Source organism: Propithecus coquereli, unplaced genomic scaffold (genome assembly GCF_000956105.1).
Source record: "Propithecus coquereli isolate 6110/MARCELLA unplaced genomic scaffold, Pcoq_1.0 Scaffold272, whole genome shotgun sequence".
NCBI classification, from domain to species: Eukaryota; Metazoa; Chordata; class Mammalia; order Primates; family Indriidae; genus Propithecus; species Propithecus coquereli.
In genome coordinates this window covers 304,391-327,767 of record NW_012148308.1, presented here as the reverse complement: position 1 = coordinate 327,767, position 23,377 = coordinate 304,391, and the positions used below count along the sequence as shown (strand labels likewise).

At 53.0% G+C, this 23,377-nt stretch overlaps 1 protein-coding gene across 1 annotated transcript in view; it reads left to right on the top strand.

Moving 5' to 3' along the window:
- Positions 1-23,021, top strand: part of CNGB1 (cyclic nucleotide gated channel beta 1) — a 65,840-nt gene extending 42,819 nt beyond the window's left edge. The window contains exons 28-38 of the mRNA XM_012647840.1: positions 433-497; positions 1,390-1,512; positions 7,792-7,933; positions 8,633-8,792; positions 10,218-10,315; positions 10,409-10,492; positions 13,282-13,400; positions 13,625-13,771; positions 19,605-19,824; positions 22,641-22,769; positions 22,836-23,021. Of these exons, the coding sequence (XP_012503294.1) occupies positions 433-497; positions 1,390-1,512; positions 7,792-7,933; positions 8,633-8,792; positions 10,218-10,315; positions 10,409-10,492; positions 13,282-13,400; positions 13,625-13,771; positions 19,605-19,824; positions 22,641-22,769; positions 22,836-23,021 (1,473 nt within the window). The remainder of the gene's footprint in view (positions 1-432; positions 498-1,389; positions 1,513-7,791; positions 7,934-8,632; positions 8,793-10,217; positions 10,316-10,408; positions 10,493-13,281; positions 13,401-13,624; positions 13,772-19,604; positions 19,825-22,640; positions 22,770-22,835) is intronic.
- Positions 23,022-23,377: the final 356 nt, after the last annotated feature.

The window sequence follows — 23,377 nt, the reverse complement described above, 5'->3', positions numbered from 1 at the left end:
CTCAGGCTGGTCTCGAACTCCTGAGCTCAAACAATCCGCCCGCCTCGGCCTCCCAGAGAGCTAGGATTACAGGTGTGAGCCACTGCGCCCGGCCAGGATGCTGTTTCTTTACAAATAGTTTTCTTCATAAGTAAACATCCAAACAGCATCCTTAACCTGGGACACATGCATCCCTGAAAGTTTCATGGCAGGATTCGGCAGGTCCCGGTGTCCCCTGAAATTATATGCAAATTATGAGAACGTGATTCTGGTGGGCCATGGCTTTCATCAGATTCCTGAATGGAGTTTCTAGCCTCCATCTCTCAGGGGCTGAAGACCTCTGAGTCTGAATACTCACTGTCCCGTCCCCTCCTCCTGGGGCTGCAGAAAGGGCCCTCGGTCCTGGTGCCCGTGGGGCGGGGGCTGCTCTGATATACCTCACTCTTCTCGCAGTACATGGCCTTCTTCGAGTTCAACAACCGCCTGGAATCCGTCCTCAGCAAAGCCTACGTTTACAGGTGAGACCCCCGCCCCATGCACACACACACACACATACACACACACACACACACACACACACACACACACACACACACAGGACGCAGGACGTTTGTGGCGAGAACAGAGGGAGCACGGCATTCTCTCCCCCCCCGTTGCTTCCCCTCTCAGGTGCCCCCAGCCCTCCAGGCCTTGTTGCCACCAGAAGCCGGGCTCTTCCTGGCCCAGCCTCCTCTTCTCCGAACCAAGAATATCCTGTCCCTGCATCGTGATGAGGGCACACGTAGGCTGGCGTGAGGGGCTCCCAGCATTGCCAGCAGAATGCTCATTTTGGTCTCAGCTTAGGGAACTAAAGCCTCCAACCAGCTCTAGCAGAACAGAAGTAGCTGTAAGGTCACAGTGGGCTGTGTCACAGACGACCAAGGATGGGGCACAAGACCAGCCAGGCTGCGCTTGGGGCACGAGGCTCCTGTCCGCATCTCTCATGGGGCGGGGGGCACAGCCTCTGTCTTCCTTTCTCCGCACCTCTCTGTCTCCTCCTTACTCCTCCCCGTGGATATGTTTCTCCTCTGGCCCCTCCGCACCCCCAGAACCTGTCTGTGCAGGTAGCCCTGATACCCCGCGCCAAGTCTAGCCCAAGCCTTGACAATGTTCCATTTAAGTGCCACCATTCCTAATCGACACAGTCCCAAAAATGCATCCAGTTGGGCCAGCCCAGTTACTAGTTGATTCTCACTGGCTGGGTGTGTATCCCTCCAGGTGGCCGGGCAGGACAATGCAGGCCCCAATGGGGGGACCTCAGAGATCTGGGGGAAGTGATGATTGGCTCATTCCTTGTAGTCCTGGCCCTTGAGCGAGATGTCACCGCCACCCTCTCTGCCACTGTGTTCATGGGTCTCCCTTCTTCTACAGGGTCATCAGGACCACGGCCTACCTCCTCTACAGCCTGCATCTGAATTCCTGTCTCTATTACTGGGCATCGGACTATGAGGGCATCGGCGCCACTCACTGGGTTTACGACGGTGTAGGAAACAGGTGAGCCGCAGTCTTCCGCCTGGGGCCACGCCTGGGTGGCATTCCTGTGCTTTTCAATTCCAGCACAGAGACTCCCGGAAGGAATCCCATGGCTGCTGTGCTGCCAGGACCACTTTGCTCCCAAGGGATCACTGACAGGATAAGGTTCAAGGGCCAAGTCCCCATGTCTTCTCTGTGCTAAGGTGTCCTGAGCACCTGCCGCACATCAGGCAGTGGGGTACAGATGTGAACAAGGCTTGCTAGAAAGATCCTTTCAGGTTGGGCATGGTGGCTCATGCCTGTAATCCTAACACTCTGAGAGGCTGAGGCGGTGGATCATTTGAGCTCAGGAGTTCGAGATCAGCCCGAGCAAGAGCGAGACCCCGTCTCTACTAAAAAATAGAAAGAAATTACTTGGACAACTAAAAATATATAGAAAAAATTAGCCGGGCAGGGTGGCGCATGCCTATAGTCCCAGCTACTTGGGAGGCTGAGGCAGGAGGATCGCTTGAGCCCAGGAGTTTGAGGTTGCTGTGAGCTAGGCTGACGCCACGGCACTCTAGCCCAGGCAACAGAGTGAGACTCTGTCTCAAAAAAAAAAAAAAAGAAAGATCCTTTCAGCATCCCAAGGTCTAGTAGGGTTGGCAAATACGCTGTTCATGTGCCTCCACCCGTCCAGCCCATGGGCACGGCCAAGCGGGAATGAGGGATGAGGCCAGAGAAGACTTCTCAGTGCAGCCCCCAGGGCCTCACTACTACCCAGGAGCTGGCAAACAAGGTGACACCTATTTGCTGATCCAGAGACCTGTCATGTTACAAGACATGCAAAAATGATGATGATGATGACAATGACAATAATAGCAGCAAGCTTTGTAGACCCCTTAGTATGTACCAGCCCTCTTTAGAGAACTTAACATGTCGACTCACAACAATGACACAAGATCTTGCCCATTTTACAGATGTGGATCCCAAAGTCACACAGTTCATAACTGAGAGGGCTGGGATTTGTGCCCAGAGGGGCGGGGGAGGTGGGTGTGAGCACGGTCAATTCCACCAAAAGTTATTAAAAGTTAAGTCCGATCTTGGCCCTGATGGGCAGAAAGAAGGGACAGAGAACCCAGGAGGAAGAACAGGGAAGCCGACAGTTGCAAGAGAATGGAGTCCGGATCTGGGAGCAGCCTGGTGTGGCTGTGGGGGTGGGTGTGTGGAAGTGTCCAGAAAGGGAGACAGGGCCGTAATACCAGCGGCTGTCCCACGCAGTTTGAGCCTGGCCCTCTAGGGCTGAGCCGTCCAGTATGGTTGCCATGAACCACTCGGGGCTGCTGAGCACTCGCCGTGCGGCTAGTATGCGCTGTAGGCGTGAAACACACGCCGGCTTGGAAGGCTCACGGTGCAGCAGGTAACTATCGACTACTCATTTTCAGAATGGTGGTCACACGTGGAAATCATAAATTATCTCTGCAGAGTGCATCATGTTTTATCACACCTGTGGGCAGCATTGCTTTAGGTGATGAGGACCGAGCAAAGGTTTCTTTTTTGCTGTTCTTTGTCATATATATGTATATACATGTATACGTATGGACATATTTGTACACATGATGTCATATATAAATATGGATATTTTTCTGATTATAAAAGAAAGATCAGGAACATAGTCTGCTATATTTCTCTGACTCTAAGATGCAGTGAATTATCTGACACAGCATCACGTCAATTCAGCTTTTTGGAAAAAAAATGAATGTTACATTAAACATACACATGGGCTGGGCGCGGTGGCTCATGCCTGTAATCCTAGCACTCCGGGAGGCCGAGGCGGGTGGATCGCTCAAGGTCAGGAGTTTGAGACCAGCCTGAGCAAGAGCGAGACCCCGTCTCTACTAAAAATAGAAAGAAATTATTTGGACAACTAAAAATCTATATAGAAAAAATTAGCCGGGCATGGTGGCGCATGTCTGTAGTCCCAGCTACTCGGGAGGCTGAGGCAGTAGGATTGCTTGAGCCCAGGAGTTTGAGGTTGCTGTGAGCTAGGCTGACGCCACGGCACTCTAGCCGGCCGGGGCAAATGAGTGAGACTCTGTCTCAAAAAAAAAAAAAAAAACAAAAACAAAAGCATACACATGAATTGTAAGACACATCCTGGTTTTAGAAATGTTAAAATGTGAAAAAATAGGTCACCGATAAGGAAGCAAAATAGCATAATATTCTGTACATGTTCTTGTCATCAAGTTCTTTAAAACCACGCTGTTGGTTCCCCACCATCCCGCGTCGTGGCAGCCGCATGGGCGTGTCCAAGTTTTCACTCTGACGCTGCAGTGAGCATCTCTGTCCTGGAATTTTTGTCCTGGGGCCTGTTTCCTCACAATAGCTTCTTGCAAGAGTGGTAATAGGGCCAAGGGTACAAACATTTTTAAGTATTTTTAAATTACTTTAATTGACAGACTTTATTTTTTTAGAGCAGTTTTAGGTTTCCTGAAAGTAGAAAGAGTTTCCATATATGCACCGCTTTCTCTTTAAGGCTGGATTGAAAGCCTTAAAGCGACCTCCTATTGAAAGCGACCTCCCTTGCCTGTCAAAGCCTTTAAGCAGGAGAGTGACCAGAGGGAGGGGCTCTCGGAAAGGTCACCCTCTCGCTGATGGGAGGAGGGCGGGAGGAGGGCTGGAAGCAGACAAGCACCTAGGGGACTCCGCTATGTCAGGCAGAGCAGCAAACCCCTCCAGACAAAGGACTGGCTTGATCTGGGGAGGGTAGGTGGCGTGGGAGGAAGAGAAGCACGTGGGGTGAGGAGCAGGGCTGGGTCTGGAGGGTCACAGCAAGGCTTTAGGGACAAGGAGGCCCAGGCCTGACTCCTGGAGCAGATGCCACCTGTCAGCAGTGAACAGGTCACTTCTCTTTTCTGGGCCTCAGTTTCTTCGCCTGCAAAATGGGGCTGAAAATGGGACTCACATGTCCAAGAGGTAACTGGGGAGTCAATGTGTCTGAGTCGCTGCCCCAGTGCCAGGCCACAGCCGGCACTCAGTCAGCCATGTACTGAGGAGGAGGAGGAAGGAAGGGTCTAGTGGTGAGTTAGTCACCTCAGGTAGGCCCTGCCTCGCTCTGGGATGTGCCCATCAGTGATGCAAAATGCTCTCGGCCCAGCTGTCAACGCCATGTCTGCCTCCAAGTACCTGCTTCCAGTGGGCACAGAACAGGTGGGGGCCCTCACGTCCAAGGTGGCTTCTTCATACAGTGGTTATTTGTTCAGAATGTCCCCTTCCCAGTATGGATGCCCCAACCTCGGCCACCACAGCCATGTCTGTCACCTTCTGCAATGAGCCTGTGGCCTGAGGGCGAGCCACACCTTTATAGAGCTGTCCCAGAGACCAGGGCAGCCTGGCAGGCAGGAGGGGAGTTCCTGGCTCCACTGTCAGGTGGAGTGTGTCGGGGATGGGGTCAGGGCCCAACGCTCTCCCACATCATCCGTGGCCCTGCACCCTGTTCCCCTTGGATGGATCCATCCATAGCCCTGCTCCTGAGCCCGTGATTAGACCCTTCATTCATTCACTCATTCATTCTTTCAACCCTTCACAAGGGGGCGGGGAGGGAACTTGAAGCCCCTTCTATGCAAAGGGGAGAACACAAGTTCTGCATCAAATCCACCTCCGTGACCTTGGGTAACGCCCTTCCCCTTTCTGAGACTCAGTTTTCTCATCTGCACAATGGGGGTGGTATTATGTTCATATTTCTTACAAGGAATGATAAATTAATCTGTGTCACATGTCCATACCATTCCTGGACAGGAGGCCCCACTTCCTAGCTATGGTTATTGTTGTGGGGAAGCCAGCATGCCGGGAAAGGAGTTCGTAACCTGGGGCAGAGAGAATTAAGGGGTTACGACCCCTCCTGGAAATTGGAACTAAATTTTGATAATATGTTGGCTTTTCTAGGGAAAGGGTCCTAGCTTTCTCCTAAGGTTCTCAAAGGGGTTTGTGCCCCAGTGAACTAAGAACTGTCCTCCCTGGGGCTAAGCCTGGCTCGACTGCCACTGGGCAGCCCTGGGAAGGACGACAAGCAGGGGAGGGGAGGACAGGCGACAACTGGCTGGGACCTCCTTCTGCAGGGCCCTCTGGGGAGGGGCTCTGGCTGCCGCGCAGTAGGAGGGCGCCCTTTCTTGGCAGCAATACTCTTCCAAATGCCGTCCTGCAGGGAACCCCAACACAGGAAACACAGTACAAGTAGCGAAGGAGAATTCTTGAGAAGTCCAGTCGCGTGAAAAATAACCGCTCTGAAAAAGCCACCATTTGTGGAGGGCTCAAGGCCTCAAGTCCCTGTGTGCGTTTGGTCCCACATCCTGTTCCGGGCCCCTCCTGCCCTGCTTCTGCTCAGACTCGGCATGGGGGGTCCCCACAGACCCAGTAGCATGGGATACCGGGACTTTAGGGAGGCCCCTAAGATGTGTCGTGACAACGGAAGATGCTTTCAACCAGGATCTGGGGAGAAGCCAGAGATTTGTGGGCATTGCTCCTGTGTCCTCTCTGTTGGTGGCCCAGCGGCACCTGCATCACAGGCTTGGGAGCTACTCTGTCAATGGCTGCTTCATGCGCCCTCTAGTGGCCAGAACTAGTATGTCAGGGCTTGAGCGGCCGGGCCAGTCTTGCCTTGTCCTGAAACTTGCCGGCAACAGGTGATAAGCACAGGCAGGGAGGCCCCATCCTGCCCAAGCCCCGCCCCCGCCACTCCCTAGCAACCGCTGTTTCCTCTTCCCAGTACTCGTCGCACATTAGTAGCCTGTCCCCGCTGGACAGCCGGCTTCTTGAGGACGTGCGCGAGTCTGTCCCCTTCCGCACTGCAGGCATGTGGCAGGCACCCGTGATGGTGAAGGCTTTGACAGCCGGCTTGCTGAGAGCCCACCGCGTACCAGGCGCTCTTCTAGCATCTCGTTTTGTCCTCATGGTCGCCTGGGAGGGTATTCTGTTGCCTGCCCCACTTTATGAGGAAGGAGACTGAGGCTTGCAGAGATTGAGTCATTTGTCCAAGTTGTGAAGCTAGAAAGTGGCTGAGCAGGGCTTGAGCCCTGGCATTCTGGCTCCAGAGCCCATGTCCTGTTTACGACGCTGCGTAAATAGCTGGTGAACGGAGCCCAGGAAGGCGCAGAAAAGCCACCCTTTTGCTCACCTCGGGGAGGGCTCAGCCTGAAGGTGTGAACAGGTGTGTGAGGGACTCTTGCTGCTTTGTGATAATTAGACAAGCTCAGTGTCTTAGTCCATTTTGTGCTGCTATTAATTTAACAAAACACCTGAAGCTGGGTAATTTATAAAGAACAGAAATGTATTTCTCCCAGCTCTGGAGGCTGGGAAGTCCAAGATCCAGGTGCGGGCAGGTTCGGTGTCTGTTAAGGGCTCAGTCTCTGCTTCCAAGACGGTGCCTTGTTCCTGCACCCCGTGGAGGGGGGATGCTGTGTTTACATGGCAGAAGGGCCAGAAGGGTAAAAGGGGATCAAATTCCCTCTGTCAAGCCCTTTTATAATGGGCTTTATTCGTGAGGGCAAAGGCCCCGCCTCCCAGCGCTATTGCATTGGGAACTGAGTTTCCAGCACATGAATTCTGGGGGTCACAGTCAGACCACATTCAGCACTTGGGGCATTTTGTATGCCTTTCACCTCACAGTAGGACCCCATCACCCATACCCTCCCTTCCTGAAGGGTCACAGCCTGTGTCAGGGGGTTACTGATGGCAGGATGACAGCTCAGAGAAGCAGACAGCACCCTGGGTTCTAGTCCCAGCTCTGGAAGTTGCCAGCTGGTGACCGTGGGTGTCCCCTTTCCCTTTGGGGGCCTCGGTTTCCCTGTCTGGAAAATGGTCGGGCAAGGGAGAGGGTCAGAAAAGTTGGTCCTCAAGATATCTTCCTAGTCTGATGATTCTCTTGCTTTCCATGAACCAACGCAACAGGGAATAGCAAAGGGAAAGACAATGTCAATTACAGGAACGTTGAAGGAGCCCAGCCAGCAGGAGTCAAGAGACCCTGCTCTATCCTCCTGCCAACTCTTCTTAGAAATCTCCTGGGGCCTCAGTTTCCACATCTGTAAATGAGGATGATACCATGTCCCTGCAGGGTTGGGTGAGATCCACGACCAACCCAGACAGCTGCTCTGCAAACTGCAGCATGCTCTGCACGTGTGAGAGAGTTTGTGTTGCATTTATGGGCTATAAAGCGTCTCTGCCTTTTGCACAATATGCATCTATCAGGGGTGTCTGAGCCAGGACACCCAGGGTCAGCAGATCGGGGCCTCTGGTGACCGAGATGCTTTTCTCTTCTCTCTCCAGTTACATTCGCTGTTACTACTTTGCTGTGAAGACCCTCATCACCATTGGTGGGCTGCCTGACCCCAGGACACTCTTTGAAATTATCTTCCAGGGGCTGAACTATTTTACGGGCGTCTTTGCTTTCTCTGTGATGATTGGACAGGTACCTGGGGCGCCAGGCTGGCTTCTCTCCCACCTGACTGTAGGGTCCCCTCCTGCTACTGCCAGGAAGGTCACCCTCTGTGCCTGTTCCTTTGGACTAAGCCTGGGAAAGAGCCTGGACCCTGCACGCTTCCCGTTCCCTCTCTGAGGTCATTCCCGTTTGAAATGTCCGTCCCTTCGGGGTGTCTGCATGAGCTGGGCTGAATGGTTTTCTGCAAAGGCTAAGGATTTGGGCTGCTCCCTTTGAAAGAAACCCCTGGTGTTTCTGACATGCTGGGGCAGCATCTTCTATTCCAGTCGGTGCATGAAGCGACAATTGGGGGTCCTCAAAGTTGCCTTTGAAGGGCCCCACCCTGAGGAACAGTACACTGGGCCCATATTTCCTCCAGCGTTAGACACCAAGGGGCCATGCTGTCCCAGAATCAGCCCAGCCCAGCAAGCTGTTCCCTCCTTGTTTGGTCCCAGGGAGCTGAAGCCACCCCAGGGGCCGGCAGTCTCACTCCTCTGGAGGCAGAACTTCCTGTCAGTAAAACCTTCTCTGTGCATGGACATCTGCCTTCCTCTCCCCAACCCCTGGCACCCCCCCCCCACTTCCATGAGACCTGCTCCTGGTCTGTGTAAAGTGACGTGTCCGCAAACCCACTGAGTGGCCCCACTCTGGCCCAGTGGCTTCCTTGACCTGCCTAACATGTTCCCCCAGATGAGAGACGTGGTGGGGGCCGCCACCGCAGGACAGACCTACTACCGCAGCTGCATGGACAGCACGGTGAAGTACATGAACTTCTACAAGATCCCCAAGTCCGTGCAGAACCGCGTCAAGACCTGGTACGAGTACACTTGGCAATCGCAAGGCATGCTGGGTAAGACTCCTCTCCGACCCCGGCCCCAGCCAGCTCTGGTTGCCTGGTGCCCTGGAGGCCTTCTGGGGCCTCCTTCATGCTCTGTGTCCCTGAGGCTGCGGCCCCAAAATTTATGTGAGAGGGGCCCAGCGAGGCCCATGATGTGCTTCAAGCTGGGCGGGCACAAGACCCCTGAAGAATGAGGGACTTGTCTTCTGGGGCCCGCCCGCCTCACTGCACCCACCCTGAAGTGCATCCCCAGCAAAGATGGAAGCACAGTTTAAGTCAGGAAAGAAGGAAAATCTTTCAGTATTTCCTCTCCCTCCCTCCCCCCTCCTCCCTCTCTTCCACTCTCCCCTACCTCTCTCTCCCTCGTCCACCCTGTCTGTCTCTCATGGCACTGCAGACCCCACGGTGGGCGCGCCAGTCTTAGCCCCTGCTGCCCTGAAGCTGGAGCCATTCATTCATTCATTCATGGCACTGCAGACCCCACGGTGGGCGCGCCAGTCTTAGCCCCTGCTGCCCTGAAGCTGGAGCCACACAGCTCGGGTGGGATCGTGATTCCACCCCGCTGTGCTGCATGGCTGGGGGCAAGTGACTGCCCTTTCCTCATCTGTAAAGCAGGGATTGTAGCGGTGGGTATCTCTTGGGTTCCTGGATTTAATAAAATCATCTTTGTAAAACACTTAGTAAAAAAGTGCCCAGCTTGTAGAAGTGCTTGATAGACTTTACTTTTTATTTCTTTTTTATTTTTCTATATATGTTTGGGACAGAGTCTTACTCTGTTGCCCACACTAGAGTATCGTGGCATCAGCATAGCTCACTGCAACCTCAAACTCCTGGGCTCAAACAATCCTCCTGCCTCAGTCTCCTGAGTAGCTGGGACCACAGACACACGCCACCACGCCTGGCTAATTATTTACTATTTTTAGTAGAGACAGGGTCTCACTCTTGCTCAGGCTGGTCTCGAACTCCTGAGCTCAAGTGGTCCTCCCACCTCACCCTCCCAGAGGGTAGGGATTACAGGCGTGAGCCACCATACCCAGCCTTTGGTAGAGTTGAGTTCTAGCCAATGTTGTTCTCACAGTGTGAGTGGGGAAGACGGATCACCAACAGTTGCCATAAAGGCTGTGATAAGAGCTGGGGCACAGGGGCTGCTAACAGTAGCTGGGTGGGAGATGTCAAGGGAAGGCTTCCTGGAGGAGGTGACATTAGTGCTGGTTCTGAAGAATGAGTAGGAGTTAGTCGGTGAAGTGCGCAGGGGTGTTTCTGGCAGAGGAAACGGTATCGGCAAAGGGCTGGAGGTGAGGACTCTCTCTGCATCTAGGGTGGTTCCATGTGGCAGGGGAATGGTGTGTCCAGGTGAGCAGTGCAGGGGGGCCTTGCCGTATGTGCGCGTGGAGAGGGGCTCGGTTGCCTCTGACCCTTGCCAGGTCTTGTTCACAGATGAGTCAGAGCTGATGGTGCAGCTTCCGGACAAGATGCGGCTGGACCTGGCCATCGATGTGAACTACAACATCGTTAGCAAAGTGGCGCTCTTTCAGGTACACCCGCCAGCGCCCTCACCCTCGGCGCTCCGCGGGGCTCCAAGCCCAAACCTCCCTCTAAACAGTTCCTTTCCCCTCCTCTCGGGACAGGGCTGTGACCGGCAGATGATCTTTGACATGCTGAAGAGGCTTCGCTCTGTCGTCTACCTGCCCAATGACTACGTGTGCAAGAAGGTGAGGCGGCTGCAGGGGCATCTGGGATTTGCAACCCCCCCTGCCTTGCAAGGAGCTGGGCTGGAGGGGGCACGGGTGAAGGCCCAGCGAGGTTGGCAAGCCCAGGCAGAGCAGGATTGTTGGGGAGGGAGAGAGGCGGCTGCAGCTCCATGCACCGGTGTCCTGGCCCCGCAGCGGATTAGGAGGCTTTATCAGCTCTAGGCAGCGAACACAAATGTGCCTCGGGCTTCGCAAAGCAGTTCCACGGCTCTCTCCACCTGGGACCACGGGGGTCTGGATGAGGACCCCCACCGTACAGAAAGGGAAACCGAGGAGCCTGAAGAGGGGCAGGGCCTTGACCGTGCAGGTGGAACTGCTTCCAGGGTCTCGGTCTTCCCATCAGGAACGGAGTGGGCCAAGGTCAGAGGCTGCAAACTGGTGGCCCTTGGGTAAGATCCAGCCCCCAGATATTTTGTGGGTTTTTTTTCTAATCTTTAAAAAAAAGAGTGGAATTAGTCCCCAACCTTTAAACATTGGAAGGTTTCACATAAAGATCCAGATCTCTGCTGAACACAGCAAATCTGCTCACAGGGGTCCCACTTTCCCAAATAGCGAGAGCCAGCTGCAGTGCAGGAAGGGCTGCCCCATGGGGGGCATCGTGCCCTCTCCTGATGCCACAGGCCCCACCGCTGCCCACTGCCCTACCCCAGGCTCCCTTCCCTGCCTGGCACCACCCACTGACTCTAGAACAACAGTGTCTAGAGCTCTTTCTGCTCCCTGTCCTTGGCATCCCAGGTGAGGCCAAAGTCACTCAGTGAGTAAGGGGAGGGGGTGGGGGGCAGGAACCCAAGTCTCAGTGCTCTTGTACACAGCTGTTAACGAGGCTGGGTGTATCCCCGGTTCAAATCCGGGCGCCCCCTAATAAAAGAGGCTGGGAGTGTGAACAGGGCTGACGATATTGCCCAGGCAGGCTCTGTGAGACTTGGAAACCCCCGTCTCTGGAAGGCCTCTGTCTCCAGGCTCTATGCTATGCAGCAGTGAAGTTTCTGGAAGCAGAGAGCTAGGGGAAGAGGGAGAAAAGATGCTGCAGATGGCTGAGAATTTAAAGCTGCAGTCTTAGGGAGGCCAAGAGGGGTCTGGGAACAATAGAGTGACTTTTCTGTCATTGGAGCCACTTCCTCGCTGTGTAGCCGTGGGCACGTGGCTTACCCTCTCTGAGTCCTGCTCTTCTCATGGGTAAAGTGGGGATATTTATAGTTGTGAGGATTGAATAAGACGTGCATACAGTTTGGCACCGTGCCTGGCACAGAATAGGTGCAGGCGCTGTTGCTGTCATCGTCGTGGGTAACGTAGCGTTTGCTTTAGATGAGAAAAGGTGAACCAGGCGTTGGGCAGGGAGTCTGCAAGTTAAATTGAGCACTTGGTGAGCGCGTGTGAACAGCGCCCTCTGCTGTCCAGTTTTGCTCCGCAACAACCTCTCTGAGACAGCGAGGGGGCTGGCCAGTGAGGTGAGGGTCCCCCCGCCCTCCCACTGCTGTTTCTGTGCACAGAAACAGACGAAACCGTCCTCCTTTTTGTTAAGAGGGCCATGCACGTGTGAGATGCACAGGAAATGTGTGTTGAATAAATCAAAAGTGTAACCAAGTTACCGTCCTTGCTCTCTACCCACCTTTAAAATTTTTTTATTTATTATATTTTCTGTAGACCTCCTCTGTGATCAGGTCTCTGCCCCTTTTAACCACGCCAGGGGTGGCCGACAGGTAGTGGGCCAGTGCAGGGGCCTATGAGGGCGTGAGTCTGGGAAGGCACGTGGCAGACTGGGTGTTTCTGATTGCAGTCCAGAGCGAGCTATTCATTCATTCATTCATTCATTCATTCATTCAGCTTAATGTGGGATTAAGACCACTGTGTTGGTTTGCTAGGGCTGCCATTATACAGCACAACTGTCCCTTGGCTTGCGGCGGCCACTTTTCTGTGTCTCCTCCCATCATCTTCCCTCTATGCCTATCTGTGTGTCCAAATTTCCCTTTTTATAAGGACACCAGTCATACTGGATTGGGGCCCACCCTACTCCAGGATGACTACATCTTCATTAAAGCTGTGACGTCTGCAATGGCCCTGTTACCAAAATGTTGCTGGGGATGAGGATTTCAACATATGAATTTTGGGGCGGGGACAAAATTCAACCCATAACAACCATGGACTCTGGAATCAGATTGTCTGGGTTCAAATCCCACTCTGCCTCATCCTAAATTTGTGACCTTGGGCAGAGAGTAATCCTGCCTCAGAGGCTTGTTGGGAATTAGGTGGGTGTAATCACATAAAGCAATTAGACCAGTGAGTGCCTGGCCCAGAAAAAATGTTATGGACCTGCTGGACTTTATCATTGTTGCTGTTGTTATCATTCCTGTCGCAGTTACCAAGCTCCTGGTAAGTGCTACGCATGGATAGGAGTTTATGGTGTGGACCACTACTGGGTGTGCCATGCCTGCACGTGGGGCTAATTGGAAACTTGTGGAATACACCTGCACCTCCCAGGTGACTTGTTCCATGACACCACTAACTCCCCACCATAGTCCTGTGAGTTCGGCAGGGCAAGGGGTGGTCACTCTGCCCAGTGCGCAGATGAGGAGACTGAGGCCCGGCAGGGAAGCGACTGGCCCCACACCATACACCACGTCATGGCGGCAGGGCCAGCGCCCAGCCTGGGTTCCTCCTTGCTGGGCCTCCAGCCTCCGGGCCCGGCACTGGCTGCTGCTCTGGTGGCTTTGGGGGATGGGCAGAGGGACTCGCCGGCTTCTCTGTTTCAGGGGGAGATTGGCCGCGAGATGTACATCATCCAGGCGGGGCAGGTGCAGGTTTTGGGCGGCCCTGATGGGACATCCGTGCTGGTGACGCTAAAAGCTGGATCTGTGTTTGGAGAGATAAGGTCAGGGGGGAGCTGGGGTAAGATGAGGGGCCCTGGCCAAGGCTGGGGACAGGGAGGGGGCAGGGGAGGGTGGGGGTGGCCTGTGGGTGGAACGGAGGAAGGTGGTGTGGTTTGGCACCGGCACCTGCTGATGCACGGAGGGGCAGGCTCTCACCTGCGTGGGGCCACGCTGTGCAGGGGGAGTGCGGCCTCCGAAGGGTCTCACCCTTCCCTTCTCTGCGCAGCTTGCTGGCGGTTGGGGGCGGGAATCGGCGCACAGCTAACGTGGTGGCCCACGGCTTTGCCAACCTCTTCATTCTCGATAAGAAGGACCTGAACGAAATTTTGGTGCATTATCCTGAGTCTCAGAAGTTGCTCCGAAAGAAGGCCAGGTATGTAACTTTTTTTTCAGTTAAAAAAAGATTGCTGAAGACAAGGACTTCCTCTTACCCACCCACAGTACCTTCATCAAAATCAGGAAATGTGGTATTGGAACAAAGCTCTTTCATCTCATCCCTAATCCACCTTCAGATTTGCTGATTGTCCCAGTAGTGACTTTGATAGCTTTCTTTTTTTTAATTTTCTTTTCTGCCTGCCCTCATCTTCCCTGCTGCGCCCCTGGACATGGCCATTTCTCCAAGGAGCCTTGATTCCTGTTAGTGGGAAATGGTTTTTAGAAACCAAGATCCGAGTCCTGGGTGCATTCATTGCTGCTGGGGTGCGACTAGGCCTCCTCGGGGGCAGACCTAAGAAACACACCCACATGCTTACCTGTATGTATAAATACAAGTATACACATATTAAGACATATCTGTACGCACATATACATGTATATGTCAACACTGATTCTTCTGTCCATGTCTACCTATTGATCGATCTATCTATAAAACAATTCCAGTCCAACAGCACAGAGTTCGTTCTTATCCTCTCCTTTTCCATACTTGTAAATCCCTCCAAGACTGACAAACACAGTTTCAGAATTCCCATACCACTGTAAAAAAAAAAAAAAAAAAGTAAGCCTTCTAAGTGGAGTTCCACACTGGATGCGGCTCTTTGTGTCTTCAGTCCGAGTGCGGAATTGTGTTCAAGCTATTCGCATTCGTTCTCACCCCTCTTCCCCTTAATGCGGTTATTGCAAAATACAGGTATATTCGTTTGTTTCAGTTTGCATTTTATTTTGGGGCTCCCCCGGCCACAGATCCTTGTTGATTTTGTTGTTGTCGTTGTTTTGAGTATGTAAAACATTAACACGTTTCCAGAAGTCAAAACTCTACGAAATGGTCTACTCAGAAAAGTGTCCCAACTTTCCCTGCCCTTGTTGTCACCCACCCTCTATAGGTGACCAATCTCGTTAGTTCATGTTTTTTCCTTTTTCTTCCTGTGTTTCCTTTTGCACAAATAGGCGGATCTGTGAACATTTTCATATTACCCCTTGCTTCTTACACAAAAGGTAGCATACTAGAGATTCTTTTCTGTACTTTGCTTTTTTTCACATTGACAACGAATCCCGGAAATCATTTTCTGTCCGTCCGCAGACCGCGTCCTCATTCCTTTCCCTAGTTGCAGGGCATTCCTGTGACATTTAGGGTATTTCCAACATTTCGCAATTACAAACAGTGCTACAACGCACCTGTGCATCTGTATTTTGCATTATTGGGGAACAGGTAACTCTTTTTTTTTTTTTAAGAAAAGTAGGTTTTTGCTTTTGAACCCTTAAGATCAGGTTTCAAACTGAGCAACAGAGGCGGCACGATGTGATAGGACACTCACCATAGGCGTGGGAGACTGGCGGGGCTCAGATCTTCCACAGGAGGTACTGGCTGTGTGGCTTTGGGAAAGTTACTTAACTTTTCTGGTCTCAGTTTTCAACTATGTAAAATTAAGGTGTTAACCTTCTCCTTTGCTGTTGTGAAGATTAAATAAAATAGTGGGCAGGAATGTCTGCAGTGGGGCACCTGGCATCTGGGAGAGTTCGATACATGCTAATAATGATCACTGTTCCTCTTTATCCACCAAATTCTCTCTGTAATTCAATTGGGTAAGACCTTTTTAATCCACACATCTGATTTTTCCTCCCTTGCCTTTTATCGCATATTCTTGCTCTCCACTTCACTCTATGAAATGATGCCATAAATAAACCACAATTGTTATGGTCATAATAACGGGAACACACTCGCCAACACCCATGCATACAACGCAGTAATTTATCGAGTACACAATTCTAGTTCTAGGCCCTGGGGGCACGGAGGGACCAAACAAAGCTGACATTTTACTCAGGAAACTGACAATGGAAAAATGAATGATTATGTGATGTGTCAGCGGGGGCTGAGGGCTATGGGGAGACACAAAGCCACTCGAGGAGAAAGAGGTGATGGAGGGAGATATTTGCGCTAAGCAGGTCAAGGGAAGCTGTTCTGAAGAGGTGGCATTTCAGCTGAGACCTGCACAGAGTGAAGGAGGGAGCTGGGGGACTGTCTGCAGGGAAGAGCTTTCCAGGCAGAGGGAACCGCATGTGCAAGGCCCCTGAGGAGGAGCAGGCTCAGTGTGTGGGTGGCAGAACAACAAGAAAATTGGCGTTGCTTGTTGTGGCATCAGAGAAGTCGAGGGGGAGAGATTGGGCTGGGCCTTGCAGACAAGGGCTGTAATGGCTTTGGCTTTTACTTGGAAGGAGATGGGAGCCATGCAGGGTTTTATACAGAGGAGTGACTTGATGTGAATCAGATTTTCACAAGATCCCTTTGGCAGCTTCCATAGTGTTGATATTCCAGTATCGTACACGCAAGGCGCTGAGGTACCCTGGGGAAGAAAGCTGCCCTCTAACTCATCTCACCTGGCCGCTCTCAGGGACTACACTGGAGCCTTCCAAAGGCCAGTCTATGCCAAGTATTCCCACAAAACCTGCCCACGCTCCCTCTCACATCCGCTGAGTGCCGGCCCCTCCTTTCCCGGGGACAGGGAAGTAGAGTAGATCGTCATTACTCACCGACTCCATGCTTGCCAATTCACCTCCTCACTAACGTGCATTCGTGACCCCAGACTCGATGCTTACAGGCTTTTGTGGACATGCACAGAGTGGCGAATAATTTGAGTCACCTGGAGTGCATGTTCCCAGCTGAGGTCCCAGCTCTGCCTTCTACGGCTTTCGTACAGTAAACAGGTGTCTTCTCATGGTCTGTTTAATGCCACATTTTCCTCATATTTGTGCACTTCGTTGGTGATTTCACTGTTTAAAATGGCCCCCAACACAGAGCTGAAGTGCTTCATGTTCCTAAGCACAAGAAGGCTGTGATGTGCCTGACCCAGAAAATGTTCGTGTCAGATAAGCTTCGCTCGGGCACGAATTGTGCTGTTGGCTGTGCGTTCGATGTTAATGAAGCAACAATGATGTTAACTAAGATGTCTTTAGACAGAAACACACACAAGACGAGTTTATGTGTTAATGGGATGGTGACTATGGTGATGACAGGCTTGCAGAAACCCAGCCCTGCATTTCCCCCAGGAGCAATGTCTCGGTATTTGCTGATTCAGTGTTCACAGAGAACGAAATTACTGCGGGTCGTGAGCTGCAACTGCTTATGTCTGAAAACCAGCACTAGGTCTCCCCATCCTCTCTCCCTGCCACCCTCAAGAAGAACGAGGCTCAGGAAATCCATGCTCATGGCTGTCATTCCATCCCCCTGGGTGGGTTAGGTGAGGGTTTGGCAAGTCAGCTGGGACCCTGCAGGGCCGTCCTGAGAGCAGTGCATTGGACCCCATTCCTGACAGTGCCCTGGCGCCCCGTGCTGGAGAAGGCCGTGGCATAGGAGGGGGGAGGGGAGAAGGGGGCGGAGCTAATGGGCCTTGCAGCACAGAGGGCCTGGGACTGGGGCAGGCTGGGCCAGATAGACTGGGGATCATGTGTGAGTCCTGCTCATCAAGGGAGAGACACCTCTGAGAACCAGAGGGCCCACGTGTGGGATTCTGTGCTGTGCGATCCCCGACCTTTACAGATGGGGGACCCGAGGCCCCAAACAGTGAAGTGCTCAGATCTCTGTCTTGGCCACTCCAAAAGGGGGATGATGAGGTCTTATGCATGTCACTTGCCCCAGGGTCAACTGTTTTATCTTAATTATAGGGAAGATACATCATCTGAAAATGAGGATAAATTTCCCTAACCTGGAAATGTCCCAGAAGCCAGTTCAGTGTTTCAAAACAGAGACAGCCATTAGCAATCAGCAAACGTCCATGAGATAGTTCTTTTGTGTCATTTTAGCACCACGCTGAGCCTTCCTGTGGACTGTCACGCTGTGAATTATGGACTCAAATAACATGGGGACAGTGCTCGGCTGTCACGCTGTGAATTATGGACTCAAATAACACAGGGACTGTGCCTGGCTGGCGTGTAAGAGGCCTCTGATGAATCATGTTTGTGTTCTCCCGGGGGAGCCCCAGCTAGGCAGTGCAAATCCTGGGCGATTAATATCAATATACACAATTTAAACCCATTGCCTCTGATTAGATGAGCAGCCAGGAACGGCCTCATTTTTAAACAAATAAGTTTTGCTGGAACCTGATGAATGAATTTGCCAATTCATTGTCTAAGCTCGCTGATTGCAGGCGAAATTCATTTGTTCTTGAGCCAAACCACTCATCACATGGTTGTAGAGTGAAATATTCCCTGTAAGAGGCTAGGACTCTGTTCGATGGAAAATTCTATCCTTACTTAGAGAAACAGGGTGGAACATTGCATCATATCTGGGTTGTAATTCTGCCTCTGCCACTTCCTGGTACCCTTGAACGTGTCACTCTCCCCACTCTGAGCCTCAGTTTCACCAACTGTCAGAGCCACAATAATCCCAGACTTTTTGATGTCACAGGAGTATTGCCAGCATCCGAGAACACAATGGCCACGATGTTCCTTTGTGGTCATTAGGATCTGGGGTGCTGGGGTCAGATGTGTGGGTTTGAATTCCACTTCCTGGCTATGTGGCCTTGGGAAAGTTACTCACCTCCTCTGGACTTCCATATCTTCATTCGGAAATGAGGGTGAATAATAAGACCTACTTATGAGGATTGGGTCAGAAGTTTGGGGACAGCCTAGCTAGGTCATCAAGGTGTCAGCCAGAGCAGGGTCTCATCTGAAGTCTTTTTTTTTGTTTTGTTTTTAAGAGACAGAGTCTCGCTCTGTTGCCCAGGCTGGACTGCAGTGGTGTCATCATAGCTCGCTGTAACCTCAAATTCCTGGGCTCAAGCGATTCTCCTGTCTCAGCCTCCTGAATAGCTAGCACTACAGGTGTGTGCCAACACACCTGGCTAGATTTTTTATTTTTACTCTTTGTAGAGACAGGGTCTCACTATGTTGCTCTGGCTGGTCTCGAATTCCTGGGCTCAAGTGAACTCCTTGGCCTCCAAAGTGCTGGGATTACAGGTGTGAGCCACCGCGCCCGGCCTCATCTCAAGTCTTGATGGGGAAGGACCCGCTTCTAAGATCACATGCTTGTTGGTGGAATTCAGTTCCTTGAGGTGTAGGACTGGGAACCTCGGTTCCTAGCTAGTTGTCGCCCTCGGGTTCTTGCCACGTGGGCCTCCTTCCGCACGGCTGCCTGCTTCATCACAGTCGGCAGGGGGAGTCTCCTTGCGAGACAGAGATCACCATCCTATGTGACATTCACACAAATGATGTCCCTTGTTGTACTCTGTTGGTTAAAAGCAAGTCCCATGTCCCACTCATTCTGAAGAGGAGGAGGTGACACAGAAGCATGAACACCAGGAAGGGGGGATTATGGGGGCCACCAAAGAGTGGCTGTAAAGGACAGAGCAGAGGGCCTGACACATATGGACACTCAGTAAGTGCTGATAACTGTGATGGTGATGACAGGGAAGTGACAATAAAGCAGAAGGAGAAGGAAAAACCTTTGGGTCCTTTTTCATCTAGGCATCTTATTTCTGATTCCATATATTAAAATGCCCTTTGGAATTTCCTCCCTGTGTGATCTTAGACAAGTTCCTCAACCTCTCTGAGCCTCAGTTTCCTCATCTTTAAGATGCAGACATTGAGACCCACTCATTACATTGTTCTGATCATTTGATGAGATACTGCGCGTAAAGCACTCAGCTCTGCACTTGGTCTAGGAAAAGCCCTGGGAAATCACTGGCCAGAGAATTCTCCATAAACGAGATTTCCTTTCCTCCTCGAGCTCCTCCCCAAACGAGCTTGTGACGTAAGTGGATGCCACTGTCTTGCAGGCGCATGCTGAGGAGTAACAACAAGCCCAAGGAGGAGAAGAGCGTGCTCATCCTTCCACCCCGGGCGGGCACCCCGAAGCTCTTCAGCACTGCCCTTGCTGCGACCGGAAAGATGGGGGGCAAGGCGGGGAAAGGAGGCAAGCTGGCCCACCTCAGGGCTCGACTCAAAGAGCTGGCCGCGCTGGAGGCGGCCGCCAAACAGCAAGAGTTGCTGGAACAGGTAACGCGGTCGGGACCCAGCCACCCTGCCACGTCAGGTACTTGCCAGGGACAAGGCCGAGGGACCTGGGAGAGTGGACCACACATTTAGGTTTAGGGGCTTTCCCCCCGCTTCTTTCTAACAGGACTCATTTGGTTGCCAGTGATAGAGTGCAAGCTCAGATTAGCCTGAGAAAACGGGGACCTGCGGCGTCATCTAATTGAAAAGTTCAGGCAAGGATGGATCCAGAAGCCCAGATGATGCCAGCGGGACTAGGTTCCCCATTCTGTCATCTCCGCCTTGTTCAGTGATGGCTCCATTTGCAGGCAGGCCCCGAGAGTTCTAGGATCATATCCTCTTGCTGTAGTCACTCCAGCAGAAAGTGCTCTTGCCTAGGGATTCTAGCAAAAGGCCCAGGACTCACCGTCATTGGCCCAAACTGGCTCACATGCCAACTCCTGAGCCATTCAGTGTGGCCAGGGGGCTGTGGTGCTCTGGGAGGCCTGGGTCACGTGCCCACCCCTGAAGTGAGAGTCGGGGCGAGGAGGATCTCTGAAGAAGCCCGGGCGCTGTTGCAGAGGAGGACGGAGAAGGTGTGGGAGGGGAAGGTCCCTCTCCAGACGACAGTGATGCGTCATAGTTAATATTGTGTCTGTGACAGTTTAAAATATCTGAAAGGAAAAGCCTCATAGACAGGCCCGGTGCCAACCACCTCTGCCCCCGTAAATCCAAAGGGAACATTAAAATTAGCTCTGGGAGTTTTTTCTGTGACTAAAGCCAAGAATGCCAATTAGAATGATTACACTAATTATGTCTGATCACGACCGTCCTTTCGGAAGGCTGCCGGGAAAGCGGAGAGGGACTGGGGTTAGGTGGGGGCTCAGTGGCAGGGACTCTTCGGAGCAGGGCAACCGTCTACATGACAGAGTTCAAAGGGACGTGACAAACTCAGTCTCAATCCAGGCTGGTGTTAGAGTCCAGGGGACCCATCCAGAGGTCGTTTGACAACAGGGGTTTAGTGAGTGACATCAAAGCCACTTAGGGTTCCAAGACATTCTCCAGATATAGCTACCAATGGCCCCCAATTGAGGAAAGACACAACTGCCTGGCTCACAAACTGTCAAGGTCACAGTGGCTTGGTGGGGTCTTTAGCCCTGGCTGCTGTGAATGGCTGAGTAGACGTGAACTTCAAGAATCTCTCAGGGGCTGGGCGCGGTGGCTCCCGCCTATAATCCTAGCTCTCTGGGAGGCTGAGGCAGGAGGATCCCTTGAGTTTAGGGGTTCGAGACCAGCCTGAGCAAGAGTGAGACCCTATCTCATTAAATAAATAAATGAAATTTTAAAAATAATAATAAAAAAGAGTCTCTCAGTACAGTGAAAGGCTGTAGCTGAAATGGGTCTGTTGCTCCTAAGCGTTAGGTCTTCGCTGGGGCAGCTTTGAGACGTGAATGAGATTTGCATGAGTGCTCTAATAAAAGGCATTGCCCCTCCAATTTAGAACAGCCAGGGCAGAGCGGCAGAGTGCAAGGAGATCTTAACTAGAAGTCCTGAGACACAGGTCCAAATCCCAGCTCTGTCACCTGCTAGCTCTGAGACCCCGGGAAGCTGCTCACGCTTTCTGAGACCCAGATCACTCGTAGTTGCCCCGTGGGGTTGTAAAGATCAAGCAGGAACCCTTGGATGCTTTTTGTAAAAGCATTTGGAACATGGCAAAGCACTTTACTAGCCTGCCCATTCTGGTCCCATTCTGGTCCATTCATGGCATGAGGCTTCAGGAAGTGTCACAATGGTCACCATCTGAGCATCTTGCCCTGGAAGCGCATTGTCAGAGTTTAGGGTGGACAGAGGAGGGTGGGACAGATGCACCTAAAACATGTAGAAACACCAAGACAGGGGGAGCAGCAGGTCCCCAGGGCTGCCTTGAGTCCTAAGAACATCTTTGTCCCTGCTCTCTGTTCCCTTCCTTCAACACCCTATGACTTGGGCAGACTTGGGGTGGGGGGGTCTCTGTTCCTCACAAGCACATTGGCTGCTCTCACTTTAAATTCACTTCTGCCACCTCACGTGGGTCTCGGGCGGCTGAGGATCACCGCGGCCTCCTCCTCTGGGAGCTGCTCCCTCTCCAGTCTCCTTCGTGCAGAGATGGAGTCCACAGAGCAGGAGGGGCCACAGGTGTTCACAGAAGCTTGGGTTTTTCCCCAGTTCCCTGCTGATACACAGACGGTGGCCAACGTCTATGGCAGGCAGCACAGGCCAGAGGCTGGAGGTGCCCACCAAGTCCCCAAACATAGGTCAGCTCTGCCCAATGCCAGTGGCACCGAGCCCCATTCTTCCCCTGAGGGTCTCAACCTTTAAGACCCTCCAGAAAGGTCGCCCCACTGGCTCCTGCCCTCGTCACCCTTTACTTTGTTTGCCTGGAGTTCGGCTCATCACCTCCCGGAACACAGACTCCAGGTAAAGGGGCGGGGCAGGATGTTTCAGCCTTTGCAGAGGCCTTGGTGGCGGCTCCCCCCAGGTCACCGCCTTCCTCAACAGCGCAGGGACAGGGCTTTGCCCTTGAACTGGGTACTTCACCCCGCCTTCCAGCCCGGCAGCAGCGATCTAAAACATGCCCAAGACCCTCCCTGAAATCCAACCTGCTCCTTGCACTTCCCCGTTGCGGCTGTTGTTTCTCCCAAATAGCCCTGATGCGGCTCAGGCTGATCTGCTAGATCTCGCCCCCTGCGCACTTTGCTGTCTTCTTGCGGGGCGGGGGTCGGGGAGAAGGCGGGAACAGGAAGGTGTTCAAGACCCCTTGGACCGACTGTGCCTCACGAGTCACCCTTTCCGGATTCCAGGCCAAGAGAGCTCAGGATGCCGCTGGAGAGGCCGGCTCGGCCGCCCCGGACCAGCCCGCGCCCCCGGACCAGCCCGCACCCCCGGACCAGCCCGCACCCCTGGGCCAGCCTGCACCCCTGGGCCAGCCTGCACCCCCAGACCAGCCCGCACCCCCAGACCAACCTGCACCCCCAGACCAGCCCACACCCCCGGAGCCCCTGGATCCCCCGGCCCAACGCTCTCCGCCGCCTGCGTCCCCCGGGAGTCCCCAGGGAGGTGAGGAGGGGACGCCCAGGCCAGAGGAGCCCTCGGTGCGGATCCGCATGAGCCCGGGCCCCGAGCCCGGCGAGCAGATCCTGTCGGTGGAGATGTCCGAGGAGAAGAAGGCTGAGGCGGAGTGAGGCGGCCGCAGCGCCGCCCGGCAGGTGAGTCCCCGCCCCGACGTTTCCGCAGCGGTGGCCCAAGCTGTCAACCGCCTGCGACACGCCTGCCCCGACCTCGGCCCCTGTGAGGCTGGCCACCTAATCAACACACTTCATCAAGTGTTCGCGTCCCTAAGCTCCCAGCGTCACTCGAGATCCCCACCTTCCCCTGACTGTTACTATTTTTAAGAACAAAATTATTTTCCACTTTTTTCCTAGGCAGGGATGGAACGGGGCTGCAACAGGGCGGGAAGCCGGGTGGGACTGGGGAGAAATGGGTGAAGTCAAAATGCGTTTGCCCCGGGAATTTTTCTCCCACCTTTCAAGGACAGAAA